Genomic DNA, 23093 nt, shown 5'->3' on the forward strand with positions numbered 1-23093 from the left:
ACCAATTAATAAATTTGCACTGCTTACCCTGAGCAGCACAAGATGGTATATTCCTGAGGTACAGTGCTGGGGGGGATTTGGCTGGTGCCTTTCCCTGTGTGATTCATGACTGGCTCTGGGAGCATTCATGCAATCTCACTGGCTATGGGGTGCCACATGTGGTTATGCTGAGTGATCACAGCACCTGGAGGGGTTTGTGGCTTGTCACTAGCAAGGGATTGTGAGAGATAGCCCCAGCTGGAGAGAGTTCAGTAGGTACAATGGTCCCACAGTCCCAGACTGCACCCCGGGGAACCAGTCACACATGCTTCTATAGTTAGGTCATCACAAGCTGCCTTGCATTGACCTAACCCTGTTGTGCAGGCCAGGCCTTAGTATATGAGCTGCTTAACGTGTTTATCCTCAAGGCCCGTGAGGCAGAGTAGTGCTATTATCCTCATTGTACAGATGGGGGCCTGGGGCCCAGAGAGACCAAGCAACAGGCCCAAGTCACACCTCCATAGCAAAGCGAGGAACGGAACCCGGATCTGAGTCCAGGCTTACACCTGCACCATCCTTCATGCAGATAGTGACATGGAGTGCATTAATAGCATACTTGGTTCTGAAGTTACTCGCACTCTTCAGAGCAGGCAAAGAGAAGACAAAGGACGAGCAAGCCTCATTTATACATAGTGTTTATTCATAATAAAGTTACATTTTTAAACTAGATTTTTCCAATAAATGCAGCAACATTTTATTTACAGATACAAGTATTAGTGCTGAAAGTTTGCTGGCGTTACCCTGAACGCAAAGTGCAGCAAGGAGTGGGGGTGTGAAGGGATCTGTTCTGTCCAGGGTTAGAAGTCCAACTCCATTAGCAGAGGGGATGAACCCATCACTGAGAGAAAGTGCCTAAGAATTTGATGTTTCTTGAGACCATTTCGAACAGAGATTGCAGCCTTTGTGGACAGACAAACCGGCCATGAGAACCAGCAGCAGGAGCCACGAGAATTTGGCCCCTAACACAAGAGGACGACATGCAGTGAGTCTAACTGCAGAGCTAGAACTGCTGAAGCCATGACATGAACCACCACATAATGAGGGAGACCAGCAGCTAAACCTCCTTCTGGAGGGCGAAGTGGGAAGGGAATTAGCCCTGCTGTAGAGTGGTGCTGCAATTCTACTGTAGCAATCACAAAGTCTAGCAATTGCTGAGTAGATGGATCCCACACAGAACACACCCTGCAACAGCCTAGTGGCAGGAGCTGGTGGTATATTCTGACAAGAGCAGGGGGAACTAAAGGTGAGTCTTAGACAAATTCTGCTCTCAGGCTAGTGCTGAAATCTGCCAGTGCAGCATTTGGGCCTGGGCACAACCAGGTGGCATCAGTAGTCTGTTTCCACTCAAGGGTGCATCAAGCAGCTTTACAAGTAGTGAACAGGACTGGCAGGTATTAGCAGAGGAGATGTCTAACCCTGCCAGAATCCACCCCCCTCCCCCACAATCCTCAATCCCCATCTCCTACTGCCAGCCTCCCTGTAATGCAGAAGAACGGCCCAAGGAATGGAGCTACAAATTATTCCGTTCCTCAAGTCAGCAAGCAGAGGGCAAAGTTTAAACACCAAGCAGAACTTGATCTGAGCTAGCCAGGGAGAAAGCTGGATGTGCCATCCAGTTACCCAGCTAAGTATCCACTCCCTGCTCATTCAGGTAGGCCCTGCAGTCAGGGATGCTTGTTTTATGGGCAACACACATCTCCTTTCCCACCCCCACCTTAAGTATTCCTTTTCAGGAAGCAGAGCCCCAGCTTGAGACAGATACCCTTCTACCAGTGCAGGCCCACTGCACTCACAGCTAACTCCTGCCCAGGCAGCTGGAGAGTGTTGATGCTGCCCAGGAGCAGGAGTGAGGCTTTAGAAGAGCATGTACATAAGCATCCCATGGCCATGAGGACCAGTTGCCATGGGCCAGAGCCTCAGCTGGGGAGCTATGCTCTTTTACACTTGACCTCAGTGAAAGTAAAACATTCTTTACAGCAGCTTAAGATCTAGGCCCATCTCTCCTCCACCCACCCCTTTTACCCTGTGGTCCTGAGGGCAAGGCTATAGCTGGTCAGGGGGGTTGAGACTTACCACTCTCATTCCTACCCCTCCTTGTTGAGTGTCACACTGGCCTGTTCTGAAGGCTCAATTTTCAGCATTTATCATTCCCTCTTCTCCAAGGCCTACGAAAGGAGGTAATCAAATATTCCACATCTATTTTAAATAAAACCTTCACAATACACATTGCACACAAGTGGGTCCTTAGACACCTAGCCCTATTCATAAATATGACACTAAACTCTACATCACTTCATAATAGACAGATCCAGTAGGCAGCATACAGTACAATGCAGAGGGAGGCCTCTAACTAAGTCTTCCTGCCGCTAAGTCCTTACACAGACTTCATTCAGCCCCTAAGGCAACCCTTCCACAGACTTCAATAGAAATGGTCTTCCTAGAGGGCTGCAGAGGACCAGTAGGGTTAGTAGTTGAAGACACATCCTGATGACTGTGCCCCAGCCAAGAGGCACACAGAAGCAGAACAACTTGTGCTGTAGCATCATGGATTTGGCTTGCAAGGGACAATCCTCCGCTTCGAACTGTAGAAATCTGGAGGGAGAAAGAAGACTACTGAGCGTGCTCTCAAGAGAGAGGGCAAATGAGCCCTTCCAATAAACTGTGGCTGGAGGAGCTTTATGAGCAATAAGCATCTGTATTTGTTTTGGCAAGAGTAATCCGGAGTCATGCTTCAGATTGTCTGGCTGATAGTGAGAAAAGGCCCATCTGTGCAGAGTTTTAACAAGTTCCCTTTGGCTATCTGGTTGAATGGCTATGGGCTGCTGGTTTGATTTTTATCATCTGCTCCAGTCTTGTGATTTATTGACCTGAGATCTAGGAAATTGGATTTGGATTCCCAGCTCTGCCAGCCACCCCATGTGATGTCATTTGAGATTCCTTTCCCCGGATGTAGCAAGCAGAGAATACTGGCCTTCCCGCCGCACTGTAAGCTCTCCAGGGTAGAGATTGCCTCTTACAACATTAGCTGCTTTCTTTACACCTACTGCTGGGAGATCCTGATCTCAGCTGGAGCCTCAAGGCAATGCTGTAGTGAGAACAGGTGAACTGACGCTAGGTGCCCTGTGCCACCCCACAGATCCGACTGGACTGGTCAAGCTGCCACTGACATTCTATCTCTTGCTCTGGTAGCCATTGGGGGTACTTGTGAACTAGGGGCAGGACAAGCATTCGTACTTACCTTTTATGCTGGTCTGCTTGCGTTTCAGGTGCCGTGGGGGGCTGGTCTTGCGGGACTCAGAGCCCGTCTGTACTGCTTCACTTGAGAGGGCCACGTTAAGATCCTTTGTAGAAATCTTACGTGCTGGAGAGCTCTGGTTCTTCTCCCCATCATTCCCTTTGGAGTGGCTCGGGTCCTCAGAAGGCAGGCAAGCAGGAGACATGTCAGGATAGAGGACTCTCTCCCACTTGAGCTTGCCTTCCAGCGGTGTTTCCGTCTCAAAGTCAAAATTCCACCTGTGTTGAGCTTCTTCCAGATGTCTCCTCATCAAGTCCTGTAAGTCATTCTGGAGCTGCTCATGATCCACCGGGCCAAAGAGATTTCGGCAGATCTTCCTGTTGCAGGGGGCCTGATGCATGTTACTCTGTGACAGAGGCATGTTTCCAGCTGGAAGGAAAATGAGCAACATATGGTTACTGAGCTGCAGCGCAAGTGATCAAAGTTAGGCTACTAAGTGAATTAGTAAATGATCACAGAGGTCCATGGGGTCAGGCATCTCCTGGGACCACACCCGGCATGCAGCGCTGAGCAATCATTGGCTAATATAATCCATGCAAGGGCCAAGCACTTGTCTCCCTCTAGTGTCTGGTTTACATGAGGGTTGAATCTGCTACAGTTTCCCAGCTATAGGACTTAATCCTTGAGCTCAAGTGGTAAGGGCTGATCCATCTAGTGCTCAAAGTCCTAGGTTCAAACCCTGCTGTCAGCCCTGTGGTCCAATAAGAGATATTACCTCACCCACCTTCTATCTCTAATACCCTGGGACTGACACTGCTACAACAAGACTGGATCTCAACTTGGAGGATATTTAAAATCAGAATTGGATCTGAATTCAAGTTTGCATGAGACAGATTCATGTGTGAGCAGATGGCAAAGCCAACAGGAAATATTAGGTGAATTTCTTAAATCCAAGTAGTAGAACATAGCAGCAAGGAGTTGACTATGCTTTGAACAAGCTGCACAGAACAAATTACAAGCTTGTCCATTTTGGTAATCCCTTATCGGTAAACCTCTTGGATAACCATCGATAAAGACCCTGCTTTGCAGATGGAGGCAAAGAGCAGCCACACTTGAGGTCTATAAACAGCAGATGCACCTAAGTGGTAAAGAAAGTTGCCAACTGCTAATGAAAATCCCAAAAGGGTTCTAACCTCCCACCCTCCCGCTGATGTGGACATGCAGGATTATAAAGGAATCCCTTTTCAGCTTGTAATTATATAAGGAGACTTGTTTTAAAGGGCACAGTGATATTTTAAAAAGCATTCATCCAAGTTTGAGACCATGAATTTATTCCCATAGAGTCTGATGGGAAGCTTCTACTGACTGCAGCAGGAACAGAGGATGCTCAGTACAAAACATCCACCCCACAATGGACAGAGGGCAGTCACAATAGGCCCATGAGCAGAAAGCTAGAGCCAAGTAAGTTATTTGCAGTCAAACGGGGCAAAATTTTCACCAAAGCTTTATGCCAGAAAAAAAATTTTTTTTTAAATAATAATGCAGATTTGCATCAACCAAAACAATTCAGGAATTTGACAATTTTAATAGATAGTTTGAAAAAAGGATGATGAAAATCTGAACACCGAGTTTGAGGTTCTCTTTACTGTTATATGCCAACAAAAAACCAACAATGTTTTGGGTTCAACTCAAAATGAATTTGATTCCAGTAATGCAAGGGGGAAAAAAGTTATTTTCACCGCTTTAATTAGCCGTGAACTGTTTGCTCATCTCGGCCCTCACACTGTCCTTTGGCAGCAACAATTCAGCCTTTATGCTATTAGTCTGGAAGACATTTAGGCACCACAGAGGCTAAAGGCCACATTTGGCTTGTATATCTTGAACCTTAACCTTTAATGGCCTCAGTGACTATAATATTCTATTGATCCAGCTTGTCCTGTTCTTGCCTTTTCACCCAGAGAGGAAGAGGCTAAGAGATTAAAAATAGAACTCAACCTTCATATCGCCTGACAGTTCACACCCTTGTAAACAGTTCAGTGGAATGACATCATTGTGAGTCAGTCAAGTTCCAACATGTCCAAACAAGCCCTGGCAGGTAACAAGTTTCAACTGGCTGCTGCATCTGAAAGCAAACACCCACACCCATTAGAATGCAAGAATACCCACTCCTGAGAGATACTGAGCATTCTCAACACCTACCACTAAAACTTAAACCGGAGTCTAAAGCCTGGTCTACAGTAGAAAGTGAGGTCGGTTTAACTGCATCAGTCAGGGATGTGAAAAATCCACACCCCTGAGCAGCGTAGTTAAACACACCTAAGTCCTCAGATAGACAGCGCTAGGTCAACAGGAGAATTCTTCCGTCTACCAAGCTACGGCCTCTCGGGAAGAGCCTCTCCCATCAGCGTAGGTAGTATCTACACTGAAGTGCTACATCAGACAAGCCTGCAGCTACTCAGCACTTCACAGGATCAGTGTGCCACAAAACTGCACAACCTCTCATTAAGACCAATGCTTCATCCTCTGCTTCTGATTGTGTGTGTTGGAAGCTGCTGAGTACGGACGACACAGGGCTGGTCTTTACTTTTAATTTCCTGAATAGTCAGTTTGATGACTTGAAGAACCATTGAAGTCATTTTCATTTCCTGTCATACAATGAAGCTTTCTTGCAAGTCCCATTAAATTCTGCTACAGAACCCTGCAGACTTGAACAAGCAGCTGATACAGGGCAAGGTTTGTGGTCACCAGTGGGTGCCAGGGCAGTGCTGAACAACTACGCAGCTCTAGGCAAGTGCTTCAGGTAAGCAAAAGGCAACTTGTTTCTTAGAGGGTTCAGGGTGAGCCGAGCCAGTGACAGGAGTCATTGCTTCCCTAAGCCAGTTTCTTACAGGTGGCAGGATCTCAATAGGAAATTAAGTTGGGTGCAGTGATCAAGTCAATTGCACTCAGAGTGCAGAGAGCCTGCTGCATGACCTTGGCAAGTCTTACATGTCCCAAAGTGACACGAGAGACTGGCCTGGCACAAGGAGTATAGGGGGAGGTTTAATTACAGTAAGATTTTGACAGGTTTCAGAGTAGCAGCTTTGTTAGTCTGTATTCGCAAAAAGAAAAGGAGTACTTGTGGCACCTTAGAGACTAATTTATTTGAGCATAAGCTTTTGTGAGCTACAGCTCACTTCATCGGATGCATTTTGGGGATCCTTTGAAGAGCGCTCTGTATGTTCAAGCTAAACATCCAAATCTTCAGCCACAGCAGGATTTTGGTTTCGAGAGAGACAGCAGAGAGGAGATCCTGGAAGCGAGTGAACTTGACAGCAGGATTTTTGGGCTCAGTGCAGCCCCTTCCTTCCCATACACCCATGTTGCGAAAGGAAATTCTATGGGCAAAAAGAACAGCAGCAAGGAAACAAGTTTTAAAGTCCATCTGTCTGCAGCCCATTTATTGCAGATCTCTAGAACGATCTGAGGCTTGGTCTCATTAATATTGCAGTTTCTAGGCAAGGCATGTCTGGAGAGGGAGGAAGTGGAACTATTCTGGGTGACTTGCAGGCTTCACTTGCCTTACTTGTGAGCTTTATGGCTCTATTGCTCCCGTCAACCATCTTAACCTAATAAATTAAAGTAGCTTTACCTGAATAGCCACTTCCAGCGATAACTGCCAGCTTTTTACACCAGACATGCAAGTGTTCAGTTTATTAACAGTGTACCACTTTGTCCACCAGGGGGGGTTTGTCACCCACGAATAAACATCTACCCACCCCTCACTGCAGTAGCCTCCTGGAGCTTCTATTTCTTGTTCATACCAGAGGCAGAGTGAGGGATTATTTGCAATCAGAGTGAAACCTAGCGAAGAGCCCGCCACAATGACACATCCTGGGACCTGCCGAGTGACATGTCTAGGGGAGGCTGGGATTACATCATCTTGGACCAGCCCGAGGGGCCGATGAGTACAGCGGGGAATGAATAAAATTGTGAAATATCCCTTTAGACACAGGCGCTCAATCCACAAACAGCATGTGCGCCTTTCAGCCGGTTACACTGGCTGGACCCGACCGCAAGGTTCTTTTGGTTCCTGCCGGACCCACGGGGATCCTTGCCGGAGGTGGGACAAGCCCGCAGGGAGGAGCGAGCACTTCAGCTGCAAGAGTGCCGTCCACATGCAAACTGGACGGCGGCTGAGCGGCGGGGCTGAGCGGCGGACAACTTGGCCAGCCCCACCGCTATCTGGGCGGCTTCTGCTGCTGTCCTGTCGGGCTCTGCAGCAGCCAGTGGCCAGCACAGCCTCGCCCAGCTCTTATCAGCCTGATCCTTCTGTTCCTCGGAAGTGCCCGGGGGACATCGAGTTCCAGCGGAGCGAGGCAGTCCCCGATGGGGGCGGTGCTGACGGCCTGGGAGTGGCTTGGCCCCGGTGGGTCCCCGCCTGGCTCTTCCTGGACGTGTTTAGACCAGAGCTTCAGGGAAGTCCCGGCCCGACGTGCGCTTGGCAATGACTCGCGAGCCCGTGCAATGGGGCCGGTCCCTTGCATCACGGCGACCGTGTGACTACTGCGAGCCGCCGGCCGCCCAGACATGCCCGGGCAGCTCCCCGCCCCACCGGGCGGCCGACTCCGCAGCGCCCCCCGCCGTCGAGCCTGGCGAAGGCCGGGCGTTCCTGCCAGCTGGCGTCATGTGTTTTAGTGTCCCACGCCATGGCACCGCGGCCAATCCTGACACCCACGGCAGCCGGCCCTGGCCCCGGGCCCGCGGCTCTCACAGCCCCCTCCGGCTGCGAGGCTCCCGCGGCCCCGAAAACGAAACGTTTCCCCGGCGGGTCCCCCCGGCGGGCTGGGAAGGGGGGTGGGGGGGTTTGCTGGGCAGATCGGTCGCCTCTTGCCGCCGTCATCCGTGGCCATATGGCCCGAGGGTCTAATCCAACATACGCCACACTCGCCCCATCCCCTAGGCTTCACCTCGCTGCGCTTCGGAAGGAGACGTGTAAACCCAAATGACAGCCAGCACCGCAAAGGCGACGCTCCTGGCGCCTGTGCGCTCCCAGACCGGCCTGGCAGGGCTAGTGGCCGTGGTGGTGGGGGGTCCCCCCAGCAAGGGGCGCCCCCCAGTTCCAGCCCTAAGGGGTCATTGGGTATCCCAGCCCTTCCAGTGCAGATACTGCCCCCTGTTCCCAGCCCTACGGCGCGTTAAGGGCACTGCTCCGGGATCTTCGCATCCTCCGTGAGGGTGACCAGCTCACCGATCGGTGCGGGTCAGCAGGAGGCCGGCGGCCGGGGGCGCCGGGAAGGGAGTGGGAGGCTCCCCAGCAAGCGAAACCGATAGAGCCGGAGCAGCTTGGGATGTAGGAGGAAGAAATCCCCACCAGCAGCCGGGAGGGAGACACCGGGAGCCCCTGACCAAGGGGGAAGCGGGGTCTCGACTCCTGCCTCGCTTCTCGGGAAGCCCCCCGGTGACCCCGATCGGTGCGGCTGGGCTTCGCCTAGGGCACTCCAGAGTGGGGGCCCCTCCGACGCCCCTTCAGCTAAGGGGAAGAGCCCGCGCAGGTGTCGCGAAGTGGGGTGGGACCCCCGGTACCTGGGGCCAAGGAGCCGTGCAGACGCCTCCTCGCCCATCGGCCCGGAGTTCGGGTCCCCAGCGAGGGGGTTGTCACAGATCGTGCGCGAATCCACGCTGCAGAGGGGGGCGAGGAGACTCGGGGACAGATACCCGGCGGATAAGGGGATGCACGGACCCGCCCCAAAGGACACGGGACAAAGACGCGCCCCGATCCCCCAGCCCGTCTCACCTCGCATCCAGCCACCGCCTCCCAGCCCAGCCCAGCTCAGCTCAGCCCGGCCTCAGCCCAGCCCAGCCCAGCCCGGCCTCTGCCCGCTGCTGCTGCGTCTCTGCAAACCTCCGGCAGCGGCTCTAAGCGCCGCGCCCGGCTGCCAGCCCGTATATAGCCGGGCTGAGCGCTCCGCCCCCGGCCCTCCCCACCTGCTCCGCTCAGCGAGGGACTCCCGCGGCGCTGCCCCGCGCAGGGCTCTGCCGCCCGGCTCCTTAGCCCCGGGCTGGAGGGAGCCTGGCGGCGACCCGCTCCGCTGGGGGCGGAATTAACCCCCGCGGCCCGGCCCGCCCCGAGCTCTGCGCCCAGGGCCGCGGGAGAAGCGCCTGGACCGCTCGGATCAGGTGCCCTTAGCAGCCGCTGCCCTGGGCTGAAATGCGCCGCTGCCCTGGAAGCGAGGGTCCGGATCCCCTTGCCAGCCCCCTAGGCCAGCCAGTGTATCTGTACCACAGGCTCTTCCAGGCCACAGGGTTACAGGTGAGCTGCCCGACAAGCCCCGCCTCTGCTACTAGTCACCCCTCCGGTAAATCTGGCCACAGGGTTTGTTACCCCTGTCCCCGATGGCTGGTTGCCCCTCATTCGTGATCTCAGCTCGACCGTCTTTCTAGTTCATGGTAAGAACTTCGGGCCAGCCTTTGCTCTTAGCTACCCCAGTGCTGCCCACTGATAGCCCTGGGGCTTCACTTGTTTGGCTCTAGGGGGTTGAAAATTGATTCCTGGGACGGGATTCCCATACAAGGGCAGCCCCTGGGTCCACTTAGTTCAATCCCCTACTTTTAGCAGTGATTACCGTAGCTGCTGCTTCCGAGCAGAGCCAGAAAGCAACTGCCCCTCCATGGCCCAGATCCTCAAGGGTCTGGAGGCACCTAACTCCCATTACAATACATAGAAATTAGGCTCTTCACTGCGAACCCCTCACGTAAATGCAGGGTGAACTCACTGGGGCAACTTAGTTTTCACTCCCAGGCACTGTCTACATTGGTGGCTTTCAGCGGTACAGCTACAACAGAGGCCAGCAGCATTTAACACCTATTGTGTGGTCTCTTTTGGATCAGAAATGTAGGTATGTGTTAAAGCATCCATCTAATCGCCTGTTTTCAGGATGCTCGGCCCCCACTGAGCCAGCTGAAATCAGGGGGAGCTGTGGGTGCTCCACCCTTCTGAAAATCAGGTCTTCAGTGTGCAGCCTGTTGATGGATTTAACCCCTGCCACAATGCAGAGTTCCTAGATCTGCAGATTTCAGGCTGGCCTGTTCGAAGAGAGAATATGCTTGGGCATGTTCTGCTGGAGACTGCCTCATGACACAGGGCAGATCTCTCTCCTGCAAGTCCCGTTACACAGGATGCAAACACAGCCAGGGAGCATGAAATCAGCTAAAATATGTTCTCATCTGTGGCACAGAGATAGGCCCTGAAAAGCTGTGATCGGGTGGTGAACTTTCCAAAGGTCAGGGGCTATTTAAACTACGGGTTTTAGATTGATTCGAGCTTTAATGTAGCAGTGACTAAAGCTTACCCGTTGCAGTTTAGTGAACAAACCCGGCTGTCTGGCATGCTCTTATTAACCGGCCCAACTCTGATTTTTCAATTCATGTATTTTAATTAATTTTGAAAGCAACGGCTACAAATGTATCTTGCGTTTTGCCAACCACACAATTCAGAGAGAGGCTTTTCAGCCAGAATGGCCTTTACTTTAGATGGAGAACAGCAGCCCCCAAGAGAAAGAACAAGGGTAAAGTCTCCGCCATAACTTAGAGAACACAGTGTGCCTTCTCTGACTATATTGAGCTGGGAAAACAAAATGGCTGCCAATTCTGCATGCAAGGAGTAGATTTAGAAACTGCAAAGTTTGTTACACAGAGAGCAAAAGTGTACCTGTTCCATAGCTAAGAGTGACGCAGTTTATCATCTGTATGTTATTTGCAATTCTTAACACATATCACAGTGTGGCTGGCTCCTTTAAGAAGGTGCAGAGGGGATCCAGTGCACCTGTGATTGATTACCTGCTGCTCAGCTGGGCTTAAGGGAAGACACCTGGGCCCTATAAAGGCGGAAGCTGCCATAGTGAGTTAGAAGGTTATAAAAGGGTTTGAGACACCAGGAGAAATAAGATTCTAGCTAGGTAGGGTAGGAAGTGGCCTGCTAAAAGCAGAAAACTGAATTAGTCTGTGGACTTTATTTTGGGACACTGAGTTCTGGTTATATTAATAACATCAACTCTAGGGAGGGGTGTTTGCACAGAGAGAAGCCTGTAGAGCCTTAAAAGAAGGGAAACTGAGGTAAGCTACTACAGAACTACCGCTGTCCATAAAGGGGTGCTTGGAAAGTGACTGCTGCTGCTATATCACTGTAGATGATGAACAGCTACCAAAAAATGTTTAACTAAATAACTCTTTTTTAAAGATACAAAAATGAAGAGAATGGAATAATCATACCCACTTAAAATTTCACCAGGTATCTAAGTGTAGCAGATGAAAGAAAAGACTTCTGTACAAAATGCACAGTTAATCTGTGGAACTCATTGCCACAAAAATTGCACTGAGGCCCAGAATGCAGGATTCAAACAAGCATGAGACTTCTTGCTTAAGGGCATACATAAACCCGTCTTTTACTAATGTAGCTAGGAAGAGGATTTCCCTCTGGGTAAGCTATTTCATAATTGTCAGCTATGGAGGTTATACCTGGTTCTGAAGAATGTGATGCTGGCTGCTATCAGAGACGGGATACTGGACTATTGGACCATGGGTCTGATGCAGTCTGGCAGTTCTTATGGTTCTATGTTAAACCAAATGGCAGCTATTTCATTAGAAGGTATTGTAGCAATGATTCCCCTTCATCTGCGAGCGTCCCTACTCTCTGACACAGCTACATTGTGGTTAATGACCTCACAAATCATATTCTGGGAGCCACTCATTCTGATTCTGCAGCTGTGGAATTTACCCCTGGCATGGGGCCCCAAGGAAAACGGTTCCCTTGTTATGCCCAGCTCTTGCTCTGCCAGACACAGCAGGGAAGTTGTGCTGATGGGAGAGGCAGGGGTATGCATTCAGTGGGCTGCTCATTCTCTCCTTAGAATCATAGAATATCAGGATTGGAAGGGACCTCAGGAGGTCACCTAGTCCAACCCCCTGCTCAAAGCAGGGCCAATCCCCAATCTTTGCCCCAGATCCCTAAATGGTCCCGTCAGGGATTGAACTCACAACCCGGGGTTTAGCAGGCTAATGCTCAAACCACTGAGCTATCCCTCCCCCTGACTGATCTTAGCTCCTTGGTACCCCTGGATGCTACATGTTAGTCCTGGATACTTCAGGGTGCAGACGATTCAGTGGCATATGCGTGGGAAACATTCTGAATCAGAAACCCTTAGGGAATTGACTATTACAGTAGCAGCTGTGGTCTTCATTCTCCTATTGATAAAATGAAAATCTAGCCAGGCCTCATTGTCCAAGGTGTGGAGCACCCCCCACCATCAAATTCAAATGAGGTCAGCAGGAGCAGAGATGCATAGACCTCTGCAGCTCAGCTCATAAGGAGAGAAGACCTGCTATCTGGCTAACCACAGATCCGGCTGCAAGGATCCCCTACCATACGTCCCAAAGCCTTCTTGCCATCAGAGAAAAAAAACCTGGGAAGGATGCATCCGATGAAGTGGGTTTTAGCCCACAAAAGCTTATGCTCAAATAAATATGTTTGTCTCTAAGGTGCCACAAGTACTCCTGTTCTCTTTGCTGATACAGACTAACACGGCTGCTACTCTGAAACCAGGAAGGACTTTTCTTTAAAAGGCCCAGTAACCCGGCAGGACTGTTAGCACACCGGAGAGGCAAAGAGAAGCATGTGCTGTAAGGTCTGATTCTGACAATGCTTTTCAGATCTTAGCTGCCTACATAGGGCTCAGGGTCAGATTTTTCAATGGCTCTTGGGCCCAGATCCTCAGAGGTATTTTAGGCTCCCCTTGAAATCAATGGGAATTTGTTGCCTAAATAGCTTTTGAGGCTCTGGGCCTCAGCCCCCACAACTCAGGGCAGATTTTCCAAAGTGCCCAGGAGCAAAGTGCTCCCCAAACTTGAGTTCAGCGCGTTTAACCATGGGCAGAAGTGTCCTCTTCTTTCTGCCCTAACTGGCTCATAGAATTACTGTGTGCTGCTAAACAACTGCTCCGCTCCCCACCAGAGGTGGCCGAGAGGTGACGGGGATTAGAGCTGTAGGTATTAGCTGCTGCTTGTAAAAATGTTTTGGCGTCTTCTACAATCGTACTGTCCCCTCTCTCCCAGCTTTCTCTGTGGATGCTGTCTGTAGAGCATAGAGAGAGAGAGAGATGAATTTTAAGACCAGGAAGGTTTGTTATGATCATCTAGTCTGTGCATGACACAGGCCAGAAATTCCCCCCACAGTGATTCCTGCACTAATCTTTTAATAGCTTCATAGTTCAAGGCCAGAAGGGACCATTAGAGTATCTCATCTGACTTCCTGTATATCACAAGCCCCATTAAATTTCACCTGCATTCCCCTCTATTGATCCCACTACCTTATCTGACCTAAGCATATCTTCCAGCTTTGGTCTGAAGACTCCGAGATGAAGAATCCACCTCTTCCCTTGTAATTCAAGGGGTCCTAGCCATAGCCCCGCATCCATGGGATTTGAATGACTCTCTGAAGTGACACACACAGCTCTAAGCTCCTGGGGGGCTTATCCCATGAGCTCTCCCTGAGGTTCTCCATCTCTTTTCAGCCCCCGTTCCCACTGTCCCTGGTGGTTACTTTGCTGAGTTCCATACGGACTGTCTACTGGGAGGGGCAGGGATATAGCTGTCCGCGTGTAGGTACCTCTGATGATTTTTGAACCTCTTACTAACTGGTGCCCTGGGAGTCCAATGGTTGTATGAGAATCTCTCTTTAAAAAAAAAAAAAAAAAAAATTTCCAGCCTTCCTGACTTGGGAGTAAAATTTGAAAATATGACCCCTGAAAGCTCAGAAGGCAAAAAACCTCTAACCCTGCAAATGTATTGCTTTAAGAGTTCATGATTCTTAAACTTAACTCATGATTCTGGCGGGACTGAGCCATGATGTTTGGATGCTTGATGTTGGCACCACTGTTCCATAAAGAACAATCCTATTAATCCTTTGACCGATGTTTTTCTTTACGCTCTGCGTTCGTTACTCTAACGCATATTTAGCCTCAAGATGATCAGGTTATGGAAATCGCTCCAGACTTATGGGCAAATGCAGAAGCCTGAGACTTGATCATTGAAGGCAGTGTGTCTTGCACCACCGTGTCCATGAGTCACCTGCTGCTCATCAGTGAGACAGTGTTGGACTCGCAGCAGAGTCTAGCTGTAAAACATGCCTGAACTTATTTCCTCTAAAGCCCAGTTTCATTCCCTTCCAGAAACATGTGTGACAGGCTCCCAAACATCTCACTGGGCAGCGTGGACAGGAGTCCCAGGAGCGCTGAACTTCCATTCGAAATTGACTTAGATCCAGATTTGAAGCATAAGGCAGAGGGGCTTTAAAAAGGGGAGGGTGGCTTAGGGCTGTAAAAAAAATTCACGTGAAGGTTTCAGACACCCTGAGATTCAGTTGGTTTGGGGCTGGGCTTTTGGTTCAGCCCCTCTCTAGTAAAGAGAGAAGCCAGGTCTCTGCTAGAATTGCTTTGCCGATATAGCTATACCATTATAATATACTGGCAAAATGAGCCCACTGTGGATGCAGCTATACCAGCAAAACTAGTGGTTTTGCAGTCTAGCTTTCCCACCCCCTCCACCCCCCCGAGGGAAACCTGATAGGTATAACTGCATCTGCACTGGGGGCTTTGGCTGGCATAGCTCTGCCAGTCACTAATCACACCCCTGCTGCGGTGGCAGAAGTCTGTTTTAGACTGGGCCATGCAGGCTGGAGTCTCTGCTGCTTTTTACCTTGTGGAGTCATTTACCTCTGTGCAAAGTGGGGGTAACACTCTCCCTGGCCAGAATTGAAGGCCAGATCCTCAACTGATGTAAATCAGTGTCGTTCAATTTAAGCCAATGGACCGACACCAGCGTAAGCAGAGAGAGAATCTGGTCCCGAGTGTTTTAGCGGTGGTGATGCTGGATGGAAGGCAGAGAGAAGAATCACACCCTGTGTCTTAAGTCCCATCTGAACTGTAGCAATCACTATTTTTAAGCTTGCTTGTCCATACTTGTCTTTTAAGGACTTTACATTTAAGGAATTTAAGGCTGATTTTTGCTTGAATACAAGATGTCATTAATATGTAACAACTGGATAACTTGGAGTGTCTCCAGGCTAAACCCTGCTTGCACTGAATATGAAAACTAACTGATCCTCGAGTCCTCTTCCGCTTTTCTCAATGGGAGTTTCTCTCGAGTGAGGACTGCAGGATCGGGCCCCCATCTCCAAAGCAGAGTGCAGAAAAGGCATTTGATTAGTTAAGGACTTGATCCTGTAAAAAGCTCTGTTTCCATGCTCAGCAGCTTACAGGATTGGACTGGGATGTACCCAAATTCATACCTCTCTCTAGTAACAGCAGGAGGCTGTTTGTTTTTTTCCTGAGACAGACTCTACTTGGCAGAATATAGTTATGGTCCAGTTTGCCCATTCCCCAGCATCTTGTCATCCCTCGTGCCTGCACAGAATAGGTGTCAAATGCCACCAGATCAGTTGGGCAGTGTTAGACCTCTACTTTGCACAGGTATACATGGCTCCACAAGGGGCCAATCCATGAATGTTCAGGCTCTTAAAATCTATTCAGCGAGATTAAAAATCTCCAACATTTTCCATTCTCGTGGCTAATGAGCTTCTATTTTCTTTAACGTAGGAAATGCGAACACTCTTAATGAAACTCTCATGCGCCAGCAAAAGTCTAAATGAATCCAGTGTTTGGCTGCATGGCGTTTATAACTGAGCGAAGAATGTTTTCCCATCAGCTCTTTGAAGTGCCCTATTAAGTGATTTTATACTTAATAGGATTTTCCCAGGAAAGAAAGACACGAATGACAAAACGCTGAATGCTTGATTAACTCTGCCCCTAAAAGAACTTGGATCGTGGTAATTGACTCTTTCCCTGCCATATTCAGCCATTGTTTGCTCCGTTTATGAAGGCATGTTGATGAGACACCAAACCCAGTAGAGTGTAAACAGAATCCTGCCAAGCACAGATGGTTGTGTGAGGCATTCTCTAACGCAAGGCCTTTGGGTTACTGGAAATATTTCTGGATCCAGAGAGTCTGGAGTATGAATTGTCCATTTCATTTGCTGCCGAACTCATTTCCACCCGAGATCGGTTTTGAGGCTCATTCATAGTCATTAACGTAATTGCTTCAGGAACTGTCCAGGGGGAGCTATGGAGACTCTTTGGCTGGATAGAAAAGAACCTCATTGTTACGACGTCCTGAAATCAGGCTGCAGGAAGTACCTGCAGGGTTTTAATATTTTATTTTGATTTTACTAATTCATACGGTTTGCCACAGTCAGCCAGCAAACCATGCCTATGCAAAATGCCCTGCACCTGCTTGAGGCACCTGCTGTGGAAGTGGCAGCTGGAATCAGATGTCTGAGCCTTGGAACAGTTGCAAAATGTTTTCAATCTTTCTGCCTCCAGATCACCGCCAAAGCTTTATGAACCTGCTACAGGGTGACTGGCCCCTTCAAGAGAGAGTGGGATCCAGTGCACCTGTGACTGATTGATTACCCGCTGCCCAATTGGGCTTAAGGGAGAAGGCATCTGGGTCCTTATAAAGAGGGACACACCAGCAGGGGAAGGAGAGCTGCTGACCTCTCGCAGCCTAGAGAGAAAGCAAGAGAAGCCTGGGAGGTTGTGGGAGAGACAGAGCGAGAGCAGGACTGCAGGGCAGTAGATGACTCCTGCAAGGAAGGGTGGGGAAGGATGAAATTTGGACTTTATTTTGAGTGGAACAGTTTGATGATAAACCCATGCACTGTGTGGAGTTTTTAAGGAACCCATGAAGAGAAACGAAGGCAGGGCGATGAAGAGACAACCCAGGCTCGGAGGAGGCACTCATGCGCCCAGTTACAGGACTCAGTCTGGCCTGGTGCTAAGCACCCTCAGCTCCCACCTGAATCAAGAGGAGTTGAAAGAGCTCAGCACCTCATAGGATTGGGCCCTTAAACACAGCTCTGGGGCCTGGCTCTTACACCAGTGTTGATCCATTGGTTTAGATGGATTTACTCCAGTGTAACTGACAGGAGGCAGCCTTTGGAGCACAGTGGGTGAAAAGATTCTGCTTTTCAAAAACTGAAATGAAATGAAAATTTCGGATTTAAAAAAAACTGTCTCAAATGAATTTTTTTTTTTTTTTGGGTCAAAACCCTGTTTTTTTGGCAGGAAAAATTTTCAGTCAAAAAAATGCAAATCTGCTCTACTCATCCATTTTCCTGTCCTCTAACCACATCAGGATGTGTGTGAGGTACTTTCGTTTCCATGGCCCTTTCAGTTCTGGGCTTCTGGGCTGGGACTGTGTCTAAAGGTTTTTGTTTGTGGCTTTGCTGATCTGACCATTAAGAATGAGTTTAGACCCACTAAGCTGATTTCATGCAGCATCACCAAACAGCCATTAGAGGGTGAGAACTTTTTGGTCACTGGTCTGGATTTACAAAGGTCTTCAGAGAATGAGTTAGGTACCTCAAATTGAAGGCCAATGGGACTTAAGCTCCTGATCCGTTTAGGCCCCTTTGTAAATCCCACTAGACACTTTTCTGCATCCTTAGGCACCTAAATACCTTTGTAAATCTGGTCCGAACTCATCTGGACTGAATTTGAACTGACCACCCAGACACTGGTACACCTTTTTTAACTTAATGTGATCTCCTCATCCCTAAAATAGTGTACATTAAAAAATAAAGCCCTCCCTTCCCATACCTCTGCGAGGTAAGGCAATGCAGGTGCATGAAACTTCTGGGCCCAAGGCTGCCACCCTTACTTGCCACAAGTAGCACCTGACTTGGCCAATAGTCCCATTGATTTCAATGGATGAGACTAGGACTTGGGGAGTACACGCCCACCAAGGGAAATGAGGACAGGGAGAGGAGGCAGTGTTGGGGTTTTAAATCCTCACCACACCCAACCATGGGCATGCAGGACCATGTGTGCCTACTTATTCCCTCTGGCACAGGTGGGCAGAGAACTGGTTCTGTCCCCAACATAGCGGCAAGCACATAGCAGCTGATCTGGTGTAGGGAATGTCAGTAGATTAGTATCTTCCTAGATCAGGGAGGAGGGAATCGTGTGTCCTGGGGCCACTCTTGGTTAGTGCATCTTAGGTTCTGTCCCTCATACAGGCTGCATACCTAACACTGCAGTCTAGCCTAATAGCGCTGCTGGCGGTGTATGGTAAAAGAGTGGCAAGATGTGGCCTTCCTTGTTTACACACTAGAAGGATGTTTCTATAGCAAGCTGTTGACTCAAGCTTGCTCATGATCTTTGTGGTTTAAAAATAATCACTGATGCCCTGCCCTCCGCCCATGTTAACAAAAGCCTGAGCCTCTCTAGTGCAAGCCCCTCCAGGACTGTTTGCAAAGCCTGACTCCTTCACATTATAGACCTCCCTGCAAAACCAAGACGTGGCCAATGCCTGAGAAATAAATGCCCATGATTGTGGGTGGAAATTTGATTGACCTCTGCTGCTTTCACCCAATAAGAAAGGGGCTGATCCTGCCAGGAACTGAGTGCCTCTTGAGAGTCAACAGGAAATAGAGGCACTGCATGGAGGCAGTAGAAGGCAATCAAAGTTCATATGCTAAACCTTACAGGGATAAAATTAACCTGGGTGGGAGGGACTCCCTGCCTCTTCTGAGGGCTGTGCGGGGTCTGTACAAGGGGCCCTGCTGTCTGAAGGGGGTGCACAGGCATCTGGGTGTAGACATAAGTGCCCAGAAGGCCACACTAGGGGCAAGTTAGTGATAGGCCTGGGGAGGGGATGCAGATCTGTGTTTACTTGCTTCATTGGCCTTGATATGACTGGCATGGGGGGTTGCTCTTAGCCTGAAAAGGCACCTGCAGGAGAGGGCTAGACACTGACTGAGACTGGCCCTGGTCTGGGGGATCAATTTCACTTTCCCTTCCACACTCCACCCACAGAAAGCTTGAATGTTTGGTCTTTGAGAATGAGGAAGCTTTCACCTGCCAATAAACAAAGTAGTTAGTGTGCAGGGGCACAAATCTCCAGTAACATTGTGCCAGACCATAAGTGGATGCAAATTGACATAGACCCACTGACTTCTCAGGAGCTCTGCCAGTTTTAAGGCACTGTACAAATATTAATCCGCTAATTCATTGACTCTCGCAATGCCCCTTCAAGGCAGTAACATCCTTTCTCTCATTTTACAGATCTAGAAAGTGAGGCAGAGAGGGTAAGGCTAAAAGTGTACAAGTGTAGGATTAACAGCCAACCAGGACTGGCCTGGAGTCTCCTGGAATCGGCATCAATCTCCCAGTGACCATTGAAAGCAACCCGGGAGATTTTAATAGGATGTTTTAAGAAAATGACATTCTGTCATTGGGGGGTGGGGGGGTGTTGGTAGAAATCTCCTGGAATAGCTTCAGTCAAAGTTGGCAGCCCTATACAAGAGTGGCCACGGATTTGTGGGGGCTGAGTTTTTGGGTAAGACAAACATCAGAAGTCACTTCTGAAAATTTCTTGGCATGGGACATGCCCGTGACTGCAGGGGGCATAGATATTAGCACTCAGGAGTGCCTGGCTCCCGGTTCTGCACTGATGCCACTAGTCCATGCCTCCGTCTGTAATATAGGGCAACTATCTGCTTGTTTATTCAAATCTTTATCCATGTTAAAAGACCTACAGGAAACTGACTCAGACTAGAGAGAGCCTAGTTTTACATAATGAGGTAAATTAGGATATATTACAGCTGTGCAACTCTCATTGGCCCATAGTTTGTTATATACATACTAACTCTGAGTCCAATCCTGCATCAGAAAATCAATAGGAATTTTGTCATTGACTTAAAAGAAAGCAGGTTCTTGCTCTAGCTATATAGACTAGGGGCTCTCACGGGGTTTGTTGTGGCAAGAGTTGTCTCAAGGGGCTTGATTCTGCTTTCTTACGACAATGTAAATCAGGAGTAACCCCATTAAAGTTTACAGTCATGCCTTTGTAAAATACATGAGATCAGACCCAGGCCCTTGACTTTTTGTAAGTGTAAAGCACCCAGGGAAGATCCAAAGTGCAGTGAGGCCTTTTTTGGATCAGGCCCCAGGCAAGTTTATAATAATCTCACGAAAAGAGCTGATCCATTTAATCTGCCTTAAAATTTGATTTCACTGGAAAATGCTACCCTGTCTCCGCCGGATAAACATTTCTTTCTAGATCACAACCTCCTGGTAGCATTGTTAATGTGACACCAAATAGCGTCTGGATTAATCATAAATTAATGATATTTTTAACCACCGTTAGGGCCTGAGCAAATCTGAGCGAACACTAGATCTAAATACTGCAGCGGCAATATTTCGGTTCCCATAAAGGCGCTCGGCTGAGAACGATGCTGCTGGATTGTGGATACAGGGCAGCTGGTATGCTCACGGTAGTTTTCCGCTGGTTCCTGTGCTACGCAGCATGTATAGCCTGAGAACTTCATGTGAAAGCAATGTTTTTAATTACAGCTGGCAATCATGATTTCCATCTCGCTGAAAAGCGACACCCACGGGTGACCCGCCACCCCACCCTGATACTGGTGCCACACCCTGATACTGCTGCTGCTGCTGACGAAATGTCTCCAAGGGCATTCCTCTCTGCCTATAAAATGAACAGGAATGCATTGTGTTGATCACACGCTTTTCGGACGACACTGACAATCAGCACAGTACACCATGACATTTATAAATACACTGCAAATGATCAGGGCCAATTTGTTCTTATTTACACATGTGCAACTTCATAGTCTTCACTGGGGTAGCTTGGGTCTAAATAAGAACAGAATTTCTGAGCCCTGATTCTGATCCAATTTACATTGTTGTAAATGAGGAGTAACTCCACTGAATTCTAGAGTTACAAGGGTATACATTTGCCACTTATGGTTGGGTTTTATAGACGGTATCCATCCTGGAATCCGATATAAAATCATCTCATGCAAAAAATGGTGGCAGCTAAAACTCTCCTGATAGCCTGATCGAAATCCCACTTAAGCTAATAGATGGGCTTTGGATCAGACCCTTCAGCAGTAGCCTTGTCAACTCCTAAATAATATAAATGATAAAGTAACATATGAATAAATTAGGTATGTTTTGTTCCAGTCTCTTTAGTCTGTATTTGCCTGGATCTGGCATAAGATCAGATTGATTCTAAAAGGCATGCTTGTTCGGATGGCAGTAATAAAATAAGCCGAGGAGCACTGAATCGATATCCCAGCATGGCAAGAGGGGGCTCTGCGCTGCTCCCAAAGTGCGGTCTTTCAGATGAGACGGAAAACTGAAGCAGTGGCTACTTGTCTGTTAAAGGTATCTGTGCGCTTTTGGCAAGGGTTGAGATATTAATCCTGGTGTCCTGGCTAAACTCCAAGTTAAATGACCGCTTTGTTAAATTTCTTCTGTAGTTTAGATGGGAGAAAAATTTCTTCACTTTCTTGGCTTACGTTATTGTTCAGTGTTGCGGTGCCATGTTAAACAGGTGGTATGTTTCACCTCAGAGCTAGCTGCATGGGTGAAGTCAATTCCTGTATCTAATTTAGCATGAACACACTGAAAATCTTTACGACAGGTCCAGCATACGACCCCAAGTCCTGGCTCAGTCTGAGCCCTGCTGTGATGTCTGTCGGGACGGTAGGGTCAGCCTGGTATCAGTAGGATTTTTTTTGCCTTTTCCTTGTTTTCATTAAGTTTCGAAGCTCCACCCTTTTGGAGGATGTCCAAAGAGATTTGCGTTGGCATTGGCCGATGGAGTTTGTGCTGCAAATGTTCACTGGGTCGCTAAAATGAGAGCTTATTCTGTGAGGAAGTTTCATGCAGTCCTCACTCTCCAGAAAAACCATGCAACAGAAAGCTCATTAGGCAGAACTCAGCACATGTTTTCCAGTATTGGCTCTGCGGTCCAGGATAATTAAAAAGGGCGAGTGTGGTAGATGAACGTCATCTTTATTTGGCCTTTAAAATATGTCTGCTATTGAGCTGCGTTGGGTACCACTTGGGCCAGCAGCTGGGGCACATGGAGTTTCAGAATATAAGAGCGGCCCTACTGGGTCAGACCAAAGGTCCATCTAGTCCAGTATCCTGTCTTCTGACAGTGGCCAGTGCCAGGTGCCCCAGAGGGAATGAACAGAACAGGGAATCATCAAGTGATCCATCCCATCGCTCATTCCCAGCTTCTGGCAATGGGATCCTATACTACAAAAATACAGGAGAGGGCCAGAATTTTCAGAAGGGTTCAGCGCTCATAAATGGGGTTAGATTTTCCAAAGGACTCAATTTAGCTCCCATTTTAGACACCAAAATATTTTTTTTTCTAAACCCACATTTTCATTTGAAGTGTTCTGAGATTGAAGTGTCACAGTGGGAGCTGTGGGGTACCAAACTCTTTGGAAAATCTGTTGCCAGTTGTGGATGTTGAGGCCTTGAAAATTCAAATCCAGGGGGGTTTCAGGAAATCTGTTCAACTGTGCTGAGCTATCTAAACTCAGAAGTGCACGTGCGGCGGGAGAGGCTAAATGTACAAGCCTTAATTTGGGGTTTGGCAGGTGGACTCTTTTAGGAGCCTGGATGATTGTAACAGTACTTTATCTATCCTGAGCTCTTTTAATGGTAACTCTTTGGCTGTTAGCATTAAACACAGGGCAGTGGAATCTGTTTTGACTTGATGCGTTACCTGTTTTCCAAGTTCCTAAATCCCTTATCTTACATAGATGCAGTAGCTATACTCCTGCAAATCATGTTTGAATGTATTTTTTTTTTCCAGCCATAGTCACTTCCTTTATTTCCATTGCAGCCACCTAGGGCTGTCATGTTATAAACGAAGCAGTGTTGTTGTAGGTCAGTACTTGGAG

At 48.6% G+C, this 23093-nt stretch overlaps 1 protein-coding gene across 5 annotated transcripts; it reads right to left on the reverse strand.

The window, feature by feature from the left end:
- Nucleotides 1-657: 657 nt before the first annotated feature.
- CDKN1A (cyclin dependent kinase inhibitor 1A) lies at nt 658-9260 on the reverse strand. 5 transcript variants are annotated; one of them, XM_084611482.1, is made up of 4 exons: nt 9051-9158; nt 5270-5396; nt 3278-3703; nt 658-2631 (listed from the first exon to the last, which is right to left on the reverse strand). In XM_084611482.1, exons 3-4 carry the CDS (start codon nt 3693-3695, stop codon nt 2582-2584), a joined length of 468 nt encoding a protein of 155 aa, XP_084467608.1. In that variant the 5' UTR covers nt 3696-3703; nt 5270-5396; nt 9051-9158; the 3' UTR covers nt 658-2581. The 5 variants fall into 5 exon arrangements, with proteins under 5 accessions (XP_084467608.1, XP_084467610.1, XP_084467607.1 ...); XM_084611484.1 differs by lacking the exons at nt 5270-5396; nt 9051-9158 and adding an exon at nt 9242-9260; XM_084611481.1 differs by lacking the exon at nt 5270-5396.
- Between the last annotated feature and the right edge of the window lie 13833 nt (nt 9261-23093).

The sequence above is a fragment of the Lepidochelys olivacea genome, assembly GCF_965140295.1.
Source record: "Lepidochelys olivacea isolate rLepOli2 genome assembly, chromosome: 21".
Lineage (NCBI taxonomy): Eukaryota > Metazoa > Chordata > Testudines > Cheloniidae > Lepidochelys > Lepidochelys olivacea.

Bases quoted from the DNA above. Each gene is read 5' to 3' on its own strand.
- CDKN1A (XM_084611480.1), bottom strand. From the start codon at position 3,725: ATGTTGCTCATTTTCCTTCCAGCTGGAAACATGCCTCTGTCACAGAGT. The intron at 2,632-3,277 runs GTAAGTACGAAT...TTCTCCCTCCAG, and splicing joins CAAGCAGACCAGCATAAAAG to ATTTCTACAGTTCGAAGCGG.